Here is a 17,429-nt window from a genome sequence, read left to right as displayed (position 1 = left end):
CCCGAGGCCCACGTGCTCCAAGGTGGAGCCCGTCACTGTCCTCTCGGGCCGGGGGCAGGTGCGGGGGCAGGGGGCGATGAGGGGACAAACGCGAGGACTCTTGCCCGCCGCCACCGCCCCCTCCCGGTCGAGCAGCGGCGCGGGGCGGGGCCGGGCCGCTCCTCTCCTGCCCTCGGCGGCGGCGGTGCCCGGCCTCTTTGTGCCGGCCGCCGCGGCACCCGGTGTCCTCTGCTTCGCCCCAGCCCTGCTTCGCTCGGCTCCGGCCGCGGGCGCTGGCGCTCAGGGGATCGCCGGGTCAGCCCATCCCCGCCCTGCTGCAAGGCTTCCCCGCCTCCCTCCCCGCCCCGCCGCCGCTCTACCCCGCCTCGTCCCTCTGCCCCCGGTGCGGGCTACTCGCCGCCGCCTCCCCGGGCTGGGTGTGAGCTCGCCGTGCGGCTGCCGCCCGGAGCTCGCCCGCCGTCGAGGATGGCGCGGCTGGCAGCGCCCGTGCGCGCCTGAGGCGGAGGGGCGAGCCTGCCACCGCCGCGGGAGGAGGAGGAGGAGGAGGAGGAGGAGGAAAAGGAGGAGGAGGAGAGATGAAGCGCTTCCACGCTGGGGTCGCGCTGCTGCTCTCGCTGCTGTGGGAGGTGAGGTGGGCCGTGGTGGGAGCGGTGCCCTGCGACAGCCCGGGTTCACCCCGCGGGGTCCGCCATCGGTCACGACCTGGAGCTGCGCGGCTGGAGGAGCGGAGCTGCAGCCCGCACCCAGCCGGGCGGCGTGCGCGGGAGGTGGTTTATTTTGGGGTTAATGCCTGTGCCAGAGCGGGCTTGGCTCCACAGGCAGTGCGCGGTCAGGAGTGCGGGGGAGCTTCGGGGCCGGGCTGGGCGAGACCCGGCGCGGCTGCGATGTCACGAGCATTCGCCCTGTCCGGGGTCCTGCTGCTGGAGCAGAGGAAGATTATTCGCGGTGTTATGGAGCAGAGTAACGCGGGACCTGTACGCAGGGGCGCAAGCTTCTGGAAGCTGCCTATTCCCAGCAGACTGGCAGACTGTCCAGGGGACACAAAGCCCGCCCCTGTCAGTACGGGTTAAACGGAAGGTGCGTCTCGTGTTTTCATTTTAAGTCGCCTTTCGTGGGCAAAGTGTCCATTGCGAGGTAAGCAGAGGCGTGCGGCACCATCAGCTCACGAGGAGCCGTGGCGGCACCGAGCAGCGTGGTTAAACTTCTTGGAAAGCCTGGATGGCGCAGCTTTCCCACTTAGGACAACAAAATAAACAGTGAATTAGGAGCTTTCATTAATTGGAGGGGGGAATTTGTGCCACGCAGTTCTAGAATCATAGAATAGTTGGGGATTGGAAGGCGCCTTAAAGATCGTCTAGTTTCAACCTCCCTGCCGTGGGGTGGGATGAGACTGGATCGGGGGGTTGGGAAAGCAGCTCATTTTCCCAGCGGGCGGGTCGGTAGGTGTTTTTTGGGGCGAGCTGTCCCTTGGTCTGTGGTGTAGCCTTGGGGCAGCAGTAGCGCCGCTGGGACAGACCCGTGCGGGCGCGCTGCCATGTGCGGCTCCCAGTGCCAGGTTTGCCGGCGTGCTGGAGTCACCGGGACACGTGCGGTGGCAGCGTGCCGGGTGACTTCGGAAACACCCGTGGGCTTGTCTTAGGCACATCCCTACGTTGATAAAGCCCAGAGGCAATGTAGCTGAAAGTGTCAGGGACGTGGAAGAGCTGTGTTGCCTCTGTGATGGAGCTGTTTAGACAGAAAATGGATTAATTTTTTTTTAAAAACTTCATGCCACCAAATCCATACATGGAAACCAAGTGCTGGCTGTGTAATTACTGCTTTTGGTAATGGATATAATTAATGAAAATGGTGTTTACTACATGTTTATGCCACCTACGTAGATGAATGATTTGTGGTGTGTTGCCCACTCTACCATCCAGCATCATCCTATTAAAACACTCAGATCAAAATCATCGCTTAATGTAAATAAGTGCAACTCTTTACAAGTTAATTGATTTGCATCTGCTTATGTTGGCTGTAAACCTGGCCCTGATCCTGGCCCTCAATTGCTCTTGACTCCACAGCAGCTCTTCAGAAAGCAGGAATAGCAAAATGTCGATTAAATGAAACAAACACCAGCATTTCCCTGAGGGATTGTGTTCAACTGAGACTGTGAAAGGTTTCACCCCTCCAGGATCTCTTTGATTAGATGTCTCTGCTTTCTTAATGTGCATTCTGCTGAAAATGATCATTCGTGCCTGAAAAAAGTAATTTACATAAATCCTCATTGGATCTATCCAGTGTTGCTGTTATTTAAGCTTTTGTATCGGTTTGAATTGTGGGTCCCCCCCCCACCCCCCTTTTAATCTAGAATGTTAGTTTTACCATCTGTTTTTGTGGATTTATTTTTCTTTCTTGTAAATTCTTAGGTTGCCTATTAAAATGAGGTGATATGTAAATTAGGCTGTATTCTACATGCCCAAAACCAGAATGCTGGGGGTTTAAATAACTTAATCGGAGACATCTGATTGTTTTTAAGGTTTTTGGTACATGAAACTTCCACTGTCTTCTGCACAAAGTTCTGTACTGGATATTATCTGAAATAACATTGCTGCAATTCTTTTAAATCTGTTTGCATCTTCAATGTGATCTTATTTATTATTGAACAGAGCATGAGCTAAGAAATATAGGTTTCATTGATCATTTTGCAAAGGGCTCTGGCTTACCCAGGTACTGTGGGGAGGAACCCATTTAGTCCATCAGAGCACTATGCAGTAGTTTACTGATTCTAACCAAGTTTTCCTTGGTTAGATTACCCAAAATACTTGTTGTAAAATGTTCATATTGCAAAGCCATTATTTCTGGTTCTGTTGGTGAAAGGAACGAGCTCCTTCGCGATGAAGTATACATCAAATTCATGGTGGGTGTGAGTTTGGGTGTGGGGAGTGTGTGTGCTTGCGGTTTCAGGCTGAAGCCTGGTCAGTAGCTGTCTGTGGCAGTCTCCCGTGAGGAAGTCATGGTTTGCTGCTCCTGATATAAAGGCAGAAGATGCAGAAGAGGGGCTGAGGGGCAGGGGAAGGGAAGGAGCTTCCATGTGCTGGTTGTTGGTTTCATGATGGTGACTAAAGGCATCACCATTGAAGCAGGATTTACACATAAGAAATTGCTGGTTCTTGATGCTAAAATGCCAGTCCTTGTTCTAGACCAGCTTGTGATGCACTAATTGTAGAAACACACAGAGCACTGTGACAGTGGGAGAGGGGAATTAATTTTGAGTTTTCTTGTGTGACAAGGGTTTTTTCACTGCAACCACAAAGACCACGGTGGAAGAAAAATCTCCAGCCCCAGGACCCAGAAAGCTCTGCTCTGAGAAGACCTTGTTATTAGGGGAAAAAAGCCAAAGATGCCATGTGTTTTGCTCACAACTTAATTGCAGTTGAACAGTTTAACAAGTAAGGTAAAATGAGGCAGACAATTTGACAGGTAATTTTGGTTCTTGCAGGAAGAAATGAAGACTGTTAAAGTTTTATCTGTCTTTTACAAATTAATTTGGAAGATGGCAGAGTGTGATTAACTGCAGTTGCTTGTAATGCCCTTTTTCACCAGGAGCCTGGATGTCTGGTATACCCACAGTACTGGGGGATGTGATTTCTGCACTCACAAATAACCAATAGTCTTGCTTGCTAGCTTGGCTTGTGGTTCTGTCAACAGGATTGTATTTTGTCTCAGTTGGCTCTTATGGAAAGATTTGAAGAGGTCCTTGAAGTGATGACTGTTTGGGGCATATATATATATCAAGATTTTCTGTTTTATCAATGATCCCAAGGGCTTTGGTTGTCTGAGCTTAAATGTGACTTCAATGAATAGTAGTGTCTTTGGAATGGGGAAAAACTAAAGCTGAGGCAATCCCTCCACCCCCCCCCGATGAAGCAAGCTTATTTTCAGGCCTGAATGACAGCACCAGTGTCTCTGTGGGGCTTCTCAGACTGAGTGCGTGCTTTCTCACTCACAAGCTATGGAAGGGCTGGATGGAAGAGAGCTCAGTAGCTGAAGCTCAGCTCAAGGATGGGGAAGCTGAACAGAGCTGTTAGAGGACCCTGTCTATGCTGCAGTGGTAATAAAAGTGTTTTATTGTCACTGCTGCAGAGAAGCTTGCTGGGTAGCCCCAACTTTCAAAACTGTAAGTAATTTTACTGTAACTGTAAGTAATTTTAGATGCCTTAAAACTCTGATATTTTTTGGTTAAGCTTCTTAGTTGAGTGAGGTCTGGAGTAGTCGCTGTATGTGGTGTGAGGTGTTTGTGAGAATCTCTCTACATAGGTTTCCATGTGGCTATAAAAAATTGAGACCCTCACTTCTGGAAGGACTAGAATTAATATTTCTGCACACTGAATTTCTCATTATAGTGTGAATTATAATGTGGATGCTGATAGAAACACTGATAATTGGATGGTTGAAAATAGTGATCAGTATAGTTCTCTTGTTAATTTTTCCAATGAAAGATACTGCACGAGGGTCAAGTGCCTTTTTAAAAAAGAACAAGAAAATGGACATGTCATAGGAACGGCAAAATGTGTTATCTTGAAAGAAAATTGAAATACTCTCGACAGTCTGTCATACAAGATTTGTTTAAGTAAAAGCAAAGTTGGCCGGTGCTCCTCAGTTGGTTAATTGCTGTGTTCAGCTTTTTGGTATTATTTTTGTAAGTGGACTTCAACAGGAGAGATTTTATCAAAACAGGGAAACAAAAAATTTCTGCCCTTTCTGAAGAGGTTTGTTTATTTTTTTCATTGATTGTTTGTGGGTTTTGTTTATTTTTTTTTAATCCTTGTAGGAACAAGAGTGTTAAGATGAGGAAATCCACCAGTCTTAAAGAAAAAACCTACAGTAATTTCACGATTATACGCCGCACTTCTGGGTGTTGGCAACTTTTCTTTCTTTGTCCATATATAAGCCACACCTGATTATAAGCCGCAAGTTACAATACAGAGTGTGATAAAAGGTATCTATTCTATCACCATCTGTTGAGGGTGGGGGCAGTGATCCTTATCTCAACGGCAGATATTCTGCTAATGGACCATCCATTGAAACCAGGCAGGGCATTGTTCTTTATCTTTTCACAACCCATCCTTCTTCCAGCGAGTCATTTCCTGCTAATGGCCCACTGAGTCCCACTGTGTGACTGACAAAATCACTTCATCCCACTGGAAGTTGCTCTAGCCAGGGGGAAGAGCCCAGCATTTCTCAACAAAACAAAAACAGAGGTTTTGGGACACTAAGGTAGCCCCTTTCTCCACTGGACTCCAGAGGAAAACTGGATTTCTCCACATCACCACTGGACCTCCAGAGGGAAACAGCACCTTCTACAGGAGCACTGCTTCAACTGAATCACATCTGTCACTGCAAGAGGACTGCAGCCACCATTTAATCGCACTGCTACCAACACCCTGCCTGTCAGGGTGTCAGGTTGTACTCTGACTTTGTCAGGGTTTGGAGTTTGTTTCTTTGTAGTACTGTATTTCTATTTTAATTTCCCTAGAAAAGAACTTATTCCTAATTCCCATATCTTTGCCTGAAAGCCCCTTGATTTCAAAATTATAATAATTTGGAGGGAGGGGGTTTACATTCTCCATTTCAAAGAGAAGCTCCTGCCTTTCTCAGCAGACACCTGTCCTCCAAACTAAAACAGCAACTTTTCATTCTTTTCCATATATAAGCCGCACCTGATTATAAGCCGCACTTCGGGGTTCAGACCAAAATTTTAGTCAAAATGGTGCAGCTTATAATTGTGAAATTACTGTACTTATTTTAATCATGATAGGCACAGGTGGAGTTCAAGAATTTGTGAGGATTCTGGGGACCACTCCATCCCCCACAATTTCTGGTATTTTTTTTATCCATTAGTTGTCAGATTTTCCTTTATGTAAAGTACTGTAAGAGTGTATGTACCCTTGAATGTGCAAATGTGCATGCACACCAGTGTTGTTGTCTTTGTGATGTCCCTCTTTGGAATACAGATGCTGCCCTATTGTTGGCTTAACTTGTTCTTTCCGTGAGGTTGGGGGGAATAAGGGGGAAAAATCTATCCCAAAAATTCTACTACAGAGTTCTTAGTGTAGATGTGTCCACTAATCCTCTCCTGATTTTTAGTTTTGGTTACATAATGGATTTAGCAGTTTAAACAATTTCTGGTGGTTTTTTTCCTCACCCTCCTGCAGCTGGTTGCAAGGCATCTATTGCATTGCTGAGTGAAGGCGGGAAAGAGCTTTCTTACACTTTGTAGTTTGGAGATCCAACTTGTGCTGGCAAGCCTTCCCTGCCTCTTGACAGCAGTGAGATGGGCTGTGATTTCCAGACAGGAGGACTGAGCTCACTCACTCTTCTCACTTTGCTCCTGGTGAGGAGACAGATTCGTGTTGATTGTGGGTAGGGAATGGGTGGCCGACTGCCATTTGCATCCCCTATGAGGAGGTGCAAATGGGGTTTTTTGGGCTTGGTTGTGGGGTTTTTTGGTTGTTTTTTTTTTTTTAATTTTTTTATTTAATTAGAACAAGCATCTTTAAAATCTGTTTGTATTTTCTTATGGCAGTCAAAAATATTTAGCACTTTCCGTTATGCTTTCTCTATAAAAGGGAAGTTGTCTGACTCTTTTTCCTGTTGGTACTTTCCATTCAGCTAATGCAGGTGGCTGGAAGGTTAAAACTTGGCCAAAGCAAGCCTTTAGAGTTCAAATGCTCTTTTAAAATAGGTTTAGCTAAAATCAGTTTAAACAAGGGGTCAGTTGAAACTCTTTGGTTTAATACAAATTCATTTTGGTTTTCTCCACTAAGAAGAGGCTTAGAAAAACTGCAGCGAGTATGCCCATATAGAGACTTGCTCTGGTCATCAGTGTAGGCTGAGTTTACAGGCAAAACCAGATTAATGCTTAAGCTTATGCTACAGAATTTAAAATTTAAAAATATTTAAAATATTTAAAAAGATCTCTTGCTGGCGCAAGATGACTACGAATTTACCTCAAATTTGTTGTGATATAAAGTAAAATCCATATGAAAAAATATTACATGAAGCTAGCATGTTTTATTTTTTGTGTCTAATTTTTGACAACACTATTGCTTTGTATCCTCAGCAATGCAGCTGAGTTTGTTTTGCTGAAGGTTTTGTTGAAATTCTGTTAGAGTTTGTTATGGCAAATATAAGCTCTCTTCAGACTAGCAAGAGGCAAAACCTTTCTAGAAGTTTTTTTTGCTTGCTTGAATAGTGTTTTTGAATCTTAGGTCTTTCTGAAGTCTGGGCACACAGCCTGGGATCTTGGGCATTAAATAACAGTTTCAAGACAAGGGGAACCTGAGGTCTTAAATAGTGGATATTATCGCTTTCCTGATATCAGAATAGTAATATATGGGATGAAATGCCATGCCTGGTGTTTCAGAAGGGCATGAGAGGAGAATCTAGGTTTGTGGGATGCTTTTTTCTTTTTTTCCTTTTTGAGAACAATATATCTTGACAGGTTTCTCACATATTATATAGAAGAGTTGTCACTGCTGAGTTAAAAACATCTTTCTTCAGAAGTGTGTCTTCAACTTTGTGTTAAATAGGTGTTAGCTACACCTGTGTTTTAAATAGTTCAACTAAAAACCTCTCCTTCTTTCTCAATGACTCAGCTTTCAGTCTGGTAGATTTTTTAAAGGAAAGGAACTAGCAAGAAGTGGTATCTTATCTGTATCTCGTGCAATGAAGGTGTGGGCTGTTACTGGCAAGGTTGATCTCTAATCCCTGGTTTTGCCAGCTCCCACAGCTCTAGTGACTCTGGGACCAGGAAAGGATCATATCAACTCACTGATGGTGTGAATGACTAAGCCACAAAAAAGAGTCTGGGGAAAAAAGTGAGAGGGAATAGTTTTCCATTGGTTCAGCAGAGGTTTTTGCTGTGGTATATAGCACGATGAAACTTGCTGCAAGGGAGGACAGAGAATGTATGGCTTGGAGGAGGACTGCTAATTTTGGTAGCACACTTCTTGTTTCAATTCGTCAACTATCTCTTAATGGGAATTATAAAATCATTTGGGTTGGAAAAGACCTTTAAGGTCATTGAGTCCAATGGCAAACTTAACACAGCCACATCCACCACTAAACTGTGTCCCTAGATGGTGCTGCATTTGTACAGGAGTGGAAGGCCATCATGGACACCTTTTCTGTGCTTTCCTAGAAGGGCAAACTAGCAAGCCTGGTTGTTTGGTTTTTTTTTCCTTTGCCTGAAAGATGTCATTAGATACTGTTCTGGAGAAGTTAGTCTTATCATTTTCCCAAATCACCTGCAAAGTGTCTCTCAGAGCAGAAGTACTCTACCAGGAGCTAATGCCTTTCCCCCCCTCTTTCCCGTCTGTGGGGCAGGAGAGGGTCATGGATGGAGACTGTACTTCTGGGGAAGGTCCAGCATCACTTGCAGCATGGGAGAGACTGTTGTTCTTGAGTCCAGCCAAGGTAACTACAAAACACAGCACTCTTCTGCTGCACCCTTCACTCCACCTCTCTTATTTGGATGTCTAAAAAGAACCCCTAAAACCTTGGCCTTTCATTGAAAGTGACTGTGAAGTGATCTGGGCCTTAGTTTCAAAGTTCAGAGGCGGTGGAAAGTGTCTGTTTGTGAAGGGTGATGAAGCAGGGTGATGGGATTGTACCTGGACTCCAGTTCTGGCTGCACATGTAAGCAGCTCACTGTTTCCAGCTGGAGTAGGAAAGATACTCTACCAGCTGGCTTGATCTTCCACCTCTGACACTGATAGGCATCAGGCAGCTAAAGAGCTGGAAATCGTTTTGGGGATGGATCCTTCCTTCCCAGGTCTTGTGCTGCTGGAATAAAATGTGAGGGCTGTGGACTCCAGGAATGCAGCCAATACCTCTAAAGATTTGTCCTTCTAAGGTAATTGCATTTAATGTTTCCTTATGCCTTTCTATTTACATGCATTCCAGTCTGTTTGGATCTTCCCTGGGAGTATGAAGAAGTGGAGAACCCTGAAATGAAATTAGCATGAGAGGAATGTGAACATGTGGGAAGGTGGCAGGGGTCTCACTGACAGCAGACTGAAGACGATGGGTAGCACGTGTTATACTTGATGTGAGAGGAGCGTTTTGTTGTGCATGTTCCTCTTTTTAGGCCTCAGTCAGTGGCACTAACACCCAAGGGAGCATGATGCCTTTGTAGACCTACTCTACTTAGCTTGATTTTGCCAGCAGTGTAGTTACAGTGACAGGCTTGTGCTGCTATGGGGTTAAAAGCAGGTGGTGTGCGGGTGATCGAGAGGTTTTGATTGTCAATAAATTTGGAACTCTGTCAGGGAACATATACTAGCACAGAAAAATAAAATCAATGACTGTAGTAGCAAAGATGGGCTTCTTTTGAGTTGCTGCAAACTTGGGCTTTTTTTGGCTGGCACAGTTGTGTCTTTCTGCATGCATGTCTGATGACTGTAGGCAGACCAACAAAAGTCTTCTATGTGTCCTGGTTGGAGTCTGTATTTCTCCCTTTCTGGACAGAAAACACTCCTTGTCTGATCAGAAGAGACCAGTGTTTATACCTTGCTGGTTTTGGCACAGTCCCTTTAGTGTCAGTACAGGAGATTGATATCCAACTGTGCAACTCTGTTTAGACATGGTGATATGACAACAGACATTGTAAGGGTATCTGGGGAATTGCTCAGGTGTTGCTCAGTGTTTTGTTTCTCCCAGTTTTGTTAAATCTCTTCACTAAAGTGGATAGAAAACCTGTTAACTTAGTGAATTCTTTGCTGCTTTCCTCATGATACCTGTAAATGTGTAAGCAGGCACTTCTCAGTCTGGTTGTTGGGTGACTGTGAGTGCTTCAGCTTTTAATGCAAAAACCAGGCAAGGATGAGTCAAGCAAGTGTTTTCTTTCATTTCTGTTCCTCAGGGAGGAAAAATACATTGCTCATCACTATGGATAAGTCTCTCAATACTGGTGTAAGTGAGATCCAGGAATTCACTGCTGGCTCTCTTGCTGTGTGAGTTCCCAGCTAAGGGCCTTATTTCCCTGCTGCAATTGGAGCCAGGGATTTAATGTGTTACAGAAAGGGTAATGGGTGTAAAAGTTCACCTTCATTTGTTCAAGTGCCATTAAGTTTGACAGAATCTCAGTCCAAAAGAGAGGACACATGATCTCTGAATATGTTGCTTTCAAATGGTCAGGCAATTGTTTAGCCTAAAAAAAAAAAGGTGGGGAGTATGGGTGGGTAAGAAATGTTGAATCTACTTTTTCACAGTCTGCTTTCCTTTTTCAGGCTGACATAAGATGCTTCTATCTTGAGTGCTATCTTGCCTATCCCAAACACATATCAGTAATGGTAACCATGATTTTCAATGTTTGGAGCAGCCATGGTGCAGAGGATGCCTGCTGATCCTGAACTATCAAGCAGCGCTGTCATGGTGGGCCCCACTGTATGCAGTGGGGTTTTGTGTCAGGAACCCCAGTTCTGCTCTGAACTGCTTCTTGGCTAAAGCAATTCACATCTCCTGGCAGTGATACAGAAATGCTAATAGCGTATGGGATTGGGTTAAAACTCTTCAGAACTGGGTCATCCTGTAGTTTGAGATAGTGTAAGATAACACTGGTTTCATTTTTAATTCTGTATCTGAAATGATAGTGGTCTCTGTTCCTAAACTTGTGTGCATGCATCCCTGCATAAAGTATGTTATGATGCTACACTAAGGCTGGGTTTGCCTGCATATTTCTTAGGATGACCTGTATTTCTAGGGAAGCTAGGGAGCAGGGGAGGCATAAGTGCCTAATAATAGCTAGGTACTAGAAGTTGCATAATGCTGAGGAAAACCTAAGGCAGTTTGGGGCTTTTGCATAGTGCCAGCACCATGCAACCAGCTGAACTTAGTCCTAACTTGAAGCATTGTGACAGAAAAGTGTTTCAGGATCTGCAGGTGATCTGTAGATCTTAGAACATCTGTTTTATGAAATCCAGGTCTTAGATTTGTTTTTTCATGTGTGTTGGGTAATACTTCTAAGGCTGACTCCTTACTACTCAGGGTGAATATTAGCAAGTTGGCTCTCACTATACCCTGTATGTGACAGTCATCTGGATAGGTATCTGTGGTGTTCCTAGAAGGCATGGATGGGATCCAGTGAAAATGTTGTAGGAGACACATTGGAATATGCCCAAAACCTGGCTGGTGAAACCTCCTAGCATGGCTATGCTGACCCACACTGCCAGCTCTGTGTGCATGTATGCCTGTCACAAGGCAATCTGTGGGAACACATTTAAGTTGCAGCTTCACCTGGTTTTCCCTGTGGACAAAAACCATGGTCACAGCTGTGACACAATGCCAGGGAGATTTGGACTAAGCTTGTTTTAATTCTGTAGTAATCTTGACTTCCTATTTTTATTAAATCCCTAATCCTGGGCTCTGTCCAAAGGCCATTAAAAGTCAATGGAGACATTCCACTTGCTTCCAGTGAGTGCTGGGACAGGCTACCTGGAGGGTGCTGGGTGCCTTTGGTTTTGCTGTCTCAACCAGCCTGAGGTGCAGGTAGCCTTTGCTCTGCGCAGCTTCTGGAGCCCTGTGGGCAGGGGTGGTGGTGTCTTCCTGGGCTGAAGGCACACAGACTGAAAAGTTTGGTTGCTTTGAAGCAGCTCTTGCTGTCACTCCTCTGTGCACCTACACTGTGCAGGACGTCCATACACACAGCTGCCAATGTAGCTCTCCTTGGGGAAGCAACTACTTCAGCTGGCCAGGGTCATTGTCCATGTTGCATAAGGAGGAAAGCATCGTAGTGATTATATAAAAGAGATTATGTAACTGGGTAATTTGGTAATCTCCTCTCTGGTGAACGCTAAGAATAGCTTGTGAATATGCATTTATTTCTGTGATAGCCATCCACAGTGATGAAGCGCTGGAAAAAGTGGGTACTGGGCAGTGGCATAGGGTGAAATACTTGTGCCTGCTGTGTGTGCGTGTTTGCAGAGACTTCACAGCTCCGCTGCCCCTGTGCTGCCGTGGCGAGACACATCAGCTACTGTTCCCCCTGCCCCACACTGTGGTGTGACCTGTTCCACAGGTGCAGTGAAGGTATCCATCTGCTCTTGATAAGCCTATGCCACCTGCCTGTGGCATCCTTATGAGGATGTGCAATGCATAGGCAGAGCAGATGATGGAGGAGGGAACGCATGTTGCTTCTCCATGAATTTGGGACATTTTTACTTTCTCTCCTTACCAGAATTGTCTGCTTTTCATGCTGAAATTGCCAGTACCGCTTCCCCCTACCTCACTCCAAGAAGCGTCTGGGAGATGCTGGACAATTTCCAGAAACCTGGTGAGGAGCAAGAAAGCTCATTGCCTGCTTTGAGACAACTGAGAAGACCATGTGTGCTTCAGCTCCACTCTTACTTGCATCTCTGTTCATAGGTTTTTTCCTCTCTTGCAGAAGGGAAGAGAAAAAAAACCATCAGATGCTGCGAAAAACAGTGAGGACTCTGATGCTAACTGAAGTCAAGGGAGGAGATGGGTGCTCTTCCTTATAGTCTCTTAGTGCTGAGAACGTTGTGCAGGGGTGAGCTGGGGATAGCTTGGGAGAAGGCATGAAACTGGATAAAGGTGTGGCAGGGGAGGAAGCAAGCAAAAGAAACTCTCTGAGTGCCAGTAGTTCACTGGGGAACATTGGTCCTGGCTCTAAAAATGTTCCTGCAGTTTTTAGATCAGCTTCTGGAGTCTGGGTGGCTGCTGGCTTTTTGTTGTGAGTTTGGGGTCATTTTTAATTTTTTATTTTGTTTTGGTTTTATTTGCCTTCCCATTCACTGTCCTGAAGGTACAGTTTGCCACCTTTTCTCATTGCTACAGCTATGTCTTCTCTACCTTGAATTGCTTTTTCAGCTCCTCATCTCTTGCTGCCTAAAGCTCAAGCTGTTTAACCTTATCTTCAAGCTGCCACATAATCTTCTCTTCACCTACGACTCTGACCTGGTTTCCTCCTCCTCCTCCACAGCCTTTCTCTGGACTGTTGTTCCACCCTTCTTGGCTTAGGATGGTTTTCTTCTCTCTTTTCTGCGTTATTGATTTCATGATTTGCAATAGTTTCCACTTCCCTGGCTGCTGTGTCCCTGTTATTTTTTAAAATGTGGGGTTTTTTTCTCTTTACTTTCCTCTCATTTCTTTTCTAGGCTTTCTTCGGTTCCATCTATGATTCAGCCCTGGCACAACATGTGGGTTCCCATGTGGGTTTTGCCTCTCCCATAATTTCTTTACTTTTTCCTACTTGCAGAAGGAAAGGCTGTACCATCTGCCCTTAAAAGTGCCTTATAAATCTATTTCCCATGTATTGCAGTTAGGCGTTAGATGCAGATTTAAAAAAAACAAATCTTTTTCCCTTGAAAGTAATACAGATTTCCATCCTGTCCCTTTTACCTGAATATGTTCCCATGCATGTTTTTTTTCTCATTTTTGTATGTTAGACTAGAGATTTGAGAGTTCAGCTTGCAGCTTCTCCCAAGAATTCCCTTTGTGGAATGGGCGATTCCTTGTTGCAGTTGGCCGCTTTGTGTACGGACTCCTTCTCCTTGTTACTTATGTTACTTATGTCTTCTGCTATTAGTAGGGTATCAACCCTGGAATATGCTGTTGTTGCTGTCAGGGCAAAAGAAATGTTAGGGGAATGTTTGTAATAAACATATGGTTGTTGCATAATGTAGATGGTGAATAGGCAGAGGAGACTGCATGTGCAGCACCCTGTGAATTATAGAGGACGAGGGCAGGCACAGGCCATGGATTATATGAAATTATTTTGATGCCACGTAAATTGTCAGATGCTTAATGGACTTAATTTTTCAGTTTCAAATTACACATCTGGAAAAAGATGTGACTAAAGTTGAGAGTTTTTGTGCAAAAGCATGTAAGGATGTGTTAGAGCTGTTATGAGAGCTTCTGCAATGTGAAAACTGTTTAGTTTGCATCTGTACAACTACATTAAGAATAATCCTATCTGGACTGATAGGCAAGTGAGAAGTAGTGAAAAGAGAAGAAAGCCAAAATTCGTTTACTGTGTTAACTTTTTAAAACCAGTGAAACTGAAATGGTGTCTCATTTGTATCAATTTTAATGAAAGGTGTGTATGTAAACTCCTGCCTAGGATCAAAGAAAAACATTAATTCTTAGTTTCATGTGGATAAGACAATTCAAGGTGTGTAAGTATGGTATTAAAAGGTATGAAGGCAATTTTTACATTTGTTGCAGAGACACCATACAAGATTTTGCTTTACTTTTGTCTGCCTTGCCAGTGTCACGTGCAGAATGTATAATCTGATTGACTTTAGTAGTAATGTTACATTCCTTGTTCTGAAACCTCCAGATGCAAGCTTTGGCCATGTGGCTTGCTAGTCAGTGACAGAAGCTCTGGGGTTCATCTGGAGCGTACCAGTTGTATTGGATGTGATGGCAGAACTCTCACTGGTAGGAAGGACAGAATGGGCTCCATGTCTTGGAGTTTGAACTTCAATCCTAATTGGTCATCTGTTCCCTTTGTAGAAAATAGACTGCAAAGATACTAAATTTCTTATGAAACTCAAGTACAGTTAAATAGATTCAGTTAAAAAGATTTCCAAAAGCAAGTCCAACGGAGGAAATAAATGAGCAGTGTCTGCAAATATCCCGCTGTCTGGAAGTGCCTGATGGAGCCAAATCAATAACTTTAGGAAGTTCTCTTTCGAAATGTTCCTGCAGCAAGCTTTAAAAAAAAGCTAGAGGTTTGAAAGCAGGAACCCTTTGTAAAAAGCCTTGCCTTCAAGCAAGAACATTTAGACATGATGTGAAGCAAGGTTATGAAGGGACAATTAGTAATGGGTTTCCTGATACTGCCTAGAGAAAGCTTGGCAGCCTTTTTCACTGTGGTAGGGATGGCACTTGTAATCTCAATGTCAGTATTTGCAAGTGTTACATTACTCCTGCTGGTGACTCCCTGGGCATCTCCCTGAAGGTGACCGCCTCCCGTGTAAGGGTTATAAACACCCAGGTCTTGAGGAAAGATTGAGGTCTGACTCTGAAGCCATCTGCAGGAACAAATGACTCCTTCAAGGGGATTGATCTCATGTCTGTGCAGGCTTGCCAGATATATCTGGACCTGACTGTCCCTCAGCCTGACAGGTGTTTTTGCAGCCATTTGATGGCAGGGATGTGCCACCTTTGTGCCTGTGGCACGGGTATGATGGTGACAGCTGGCAGGGCTGGCATCCTTCTGGTGGGCTGGGTACAGCTCCTGCCTGCCCACTCTGCCTGCACTTGCAGGGACAGACGCGTTCACACTCGGATACTTGTTCCTAGAGCACGGACTGGAGGGGGCAAAACGACAGTAATTTCATGATTATAAGCCGCATCATTTTGACTAAATTTTGCTCCCACCCCGGAAACGCGGCTTACACTCAGGAGTGGCTAATATGTGAAAAATTTTCTGAAATTTCCAACCCCAGAAGTGCCAGCCAGGGTGCCGAGCCGAGCACCTGCCAGTAAAACCCGGCATTGTGCGATTGTTACAGATTGGTTACTGTGTTGCACAGCAGGTGGAGGCAGCCTCCAGCACCGCGTTGGGGGAGGGAGGTGGGGGGCTCCGCGCTGCCATCCTCGTGGCCAGAGGGAGAGGTGGGGGTTCCATGTTGCCATCCCCACGGCCCGGGGGGTGGGCGGGGGGCTCCATCCCTGCCTGCCGCCACCGCTGCAGGAGCAGGCAGGCTCCGCTCCTGCCTACCGCCGTGGGAGCGGGGGTGCTCCTTCCTCTCCTGCCGTGGCTGCCATGGGTGCCAGTGGGCTCCGTCCCCTCCTGCCACCATGGGGCAGCGCCGGGCCGGGGCGAGCGAGCCCAGTGGCAGCAGCGGCTGGCCCCGAGCGGCCCCACCGAGCGGCAACACCGAGCTGGCCCACCTGGCCCCGTCGGCAGCCCCGTGCCCGCACGGCCCGAGCCAAGCCAGTAAACCCCGCAATCCCGCAATTCTGTTACTATTTGGCAACTTTGTTGCATGCAGGTCCTCGCTGCGAACGACAGAGTGGCTTATAATTTGGTGCGGCTTATGTATGGACAAAGAATGAAATGTTGCCAACACCTGGAGATGCGGCTTATACTCAGTGTGGCTTGTAATCGTGAAATTACTGTACATCATATGCCTGACTTTAATACCTGGCTCTTCAGCTGCTGAAAAAAACCACTGTTCTTTTCTCTTTTAGTGCTTTGTGTTCTGAAGGAGAAATTCTTTCTTAATAATGTCCTAGACTTTGATATACATTCTGTAATCATGGTAACAGCTTCTCCAACTATCCATCTTCCAAATTAGATTAACTCTATTTGTACATTTATGGTATTTCTTCATGCTTTATTCAAACACAAGTAATCAAATAAAGAACAATTCATGCTGCTACACTTCAGAAGTCCTTGCCAGTACTTAGATGGGAAACCAGAATTTTGCAGTTGATTATAATGCCAAAAGTATGCTTGTCTGCCATCTCTCACAGAAGGATTTCATAGTACTTAAGCAATATTAAATATGTCATGGCATGTTCCAGTCACATCCAGTCCAGATGCATAGCCTTGTGCAGATGGGTAAGTGGGCAGAAAGTATTGAAAATGTTGTGCAGGGTGTTTGTAGCAGATTTAGAAACTTAAGATTTCTGATTTCTGATTTCCTATTCCAGTATAAGGCAACCACTTTGACTTTACTATAAACACTTCACAGCAAGCCCTTCTTTTTAATGAAGTTATAAACGTGGGCATTTTTTTGGAAGTTCCAAGCAAGGCATCTTGTCAATGTATGGATCTCTACAGGCGAGCGAGTGATCTGGAGGAGAATTTTCTGGATCAGACTCTTTCTCCATGGGAATTATCAAACTAATACAATTGTAACACAATTGTTTATACACTGTGTCCTGTTAGTAGCGAATCTGAGATCAATAGATACCTCCAGATTCTTGCCCTTGTTGTTTTGATTTATGCATTTGCACATTTACCACTCAACTGTACTTGTATTTGGATTGTATTCTAGACTTAATGACTTTCTGATGATCTAATTAACCTCAGCCTGTTAGTGATGCCAGTGTTTATTTGTGTAGAATATGAATTAATGAAAGTGTCCACCTGCATCTCACCTCTTTGGATAGCTGACTAAATCTGTTTAACTTACTGTTATCTTCATACTGCTGCACTCTGAAATACCACTGGAACTAATGCTTGTGTGAGGCTCTTTGTTTTCCTTTTTGGTTTTTTCTTTTGGTTTTAATCATTCATTGAATATGCAGTCCTAAGACAATCAATATTTTGCAAACTTGGGTCAATGCCATTGAGTAGATTAGGTCGAAATAGAAATAACAGCACATCAAAACAGTTTCAAACTATCAAAGGCTGTTTTTGTTTAAGCACTTCCAAAAGCTGGGGAATTTAAAGTCCAGTTTACAAT

The 17,429-nt window shown here is 45.0% G+C and overlaps 1 protein-coding gene across 2 annotated transcripts in view; it reads left to right on the top strand.

Moving 5' to 3' along the window:
• The first annotated feature begins 484 nt into the window (after positions 1-484).
• VOPP1 (VOPP1 WW domain binding protein) overlaps positions 485-17,429 on the top strand; it is a 64,145-nt gene continuing 47,200 nt past the window's right edge. Inside the window, exon 1 of one of the 2 annotated variants that reach the window (XM_033074895.2) lies at positions 485-626. In XM_033074895.2, the coding sequence (XP_032930786.1) occupies positions 576-626 (51 nt within the window). In that variant the 5' untranslated portion in view covers positions 485-575. Of the gene's footprint in view, positions 627-683; positions 1,078-17,429 lie in introns of those variants that run through there. The other variant, XM_033074887.2, reaches the window with a different exon arrangement.

Source organism: Catharus ustulatus, chromosome 1 (genome assembly GCF_009819885.2).
Source record: "Catharus ustulatus isolate bCatUst1 chromosome 1, bCatUst1.pri.v2, whole genome shotgun sequence".
Taxonomy (NCBI): domain Eukaryota; kingdom Metazoa; phylum Chordata; class Aves; order Passeriformes; family Turdidae; genus Catharus; species Catharus ustulatus.
This window is presented reverse-complemented; position numbering and strand designations above follow the sequence as displayed.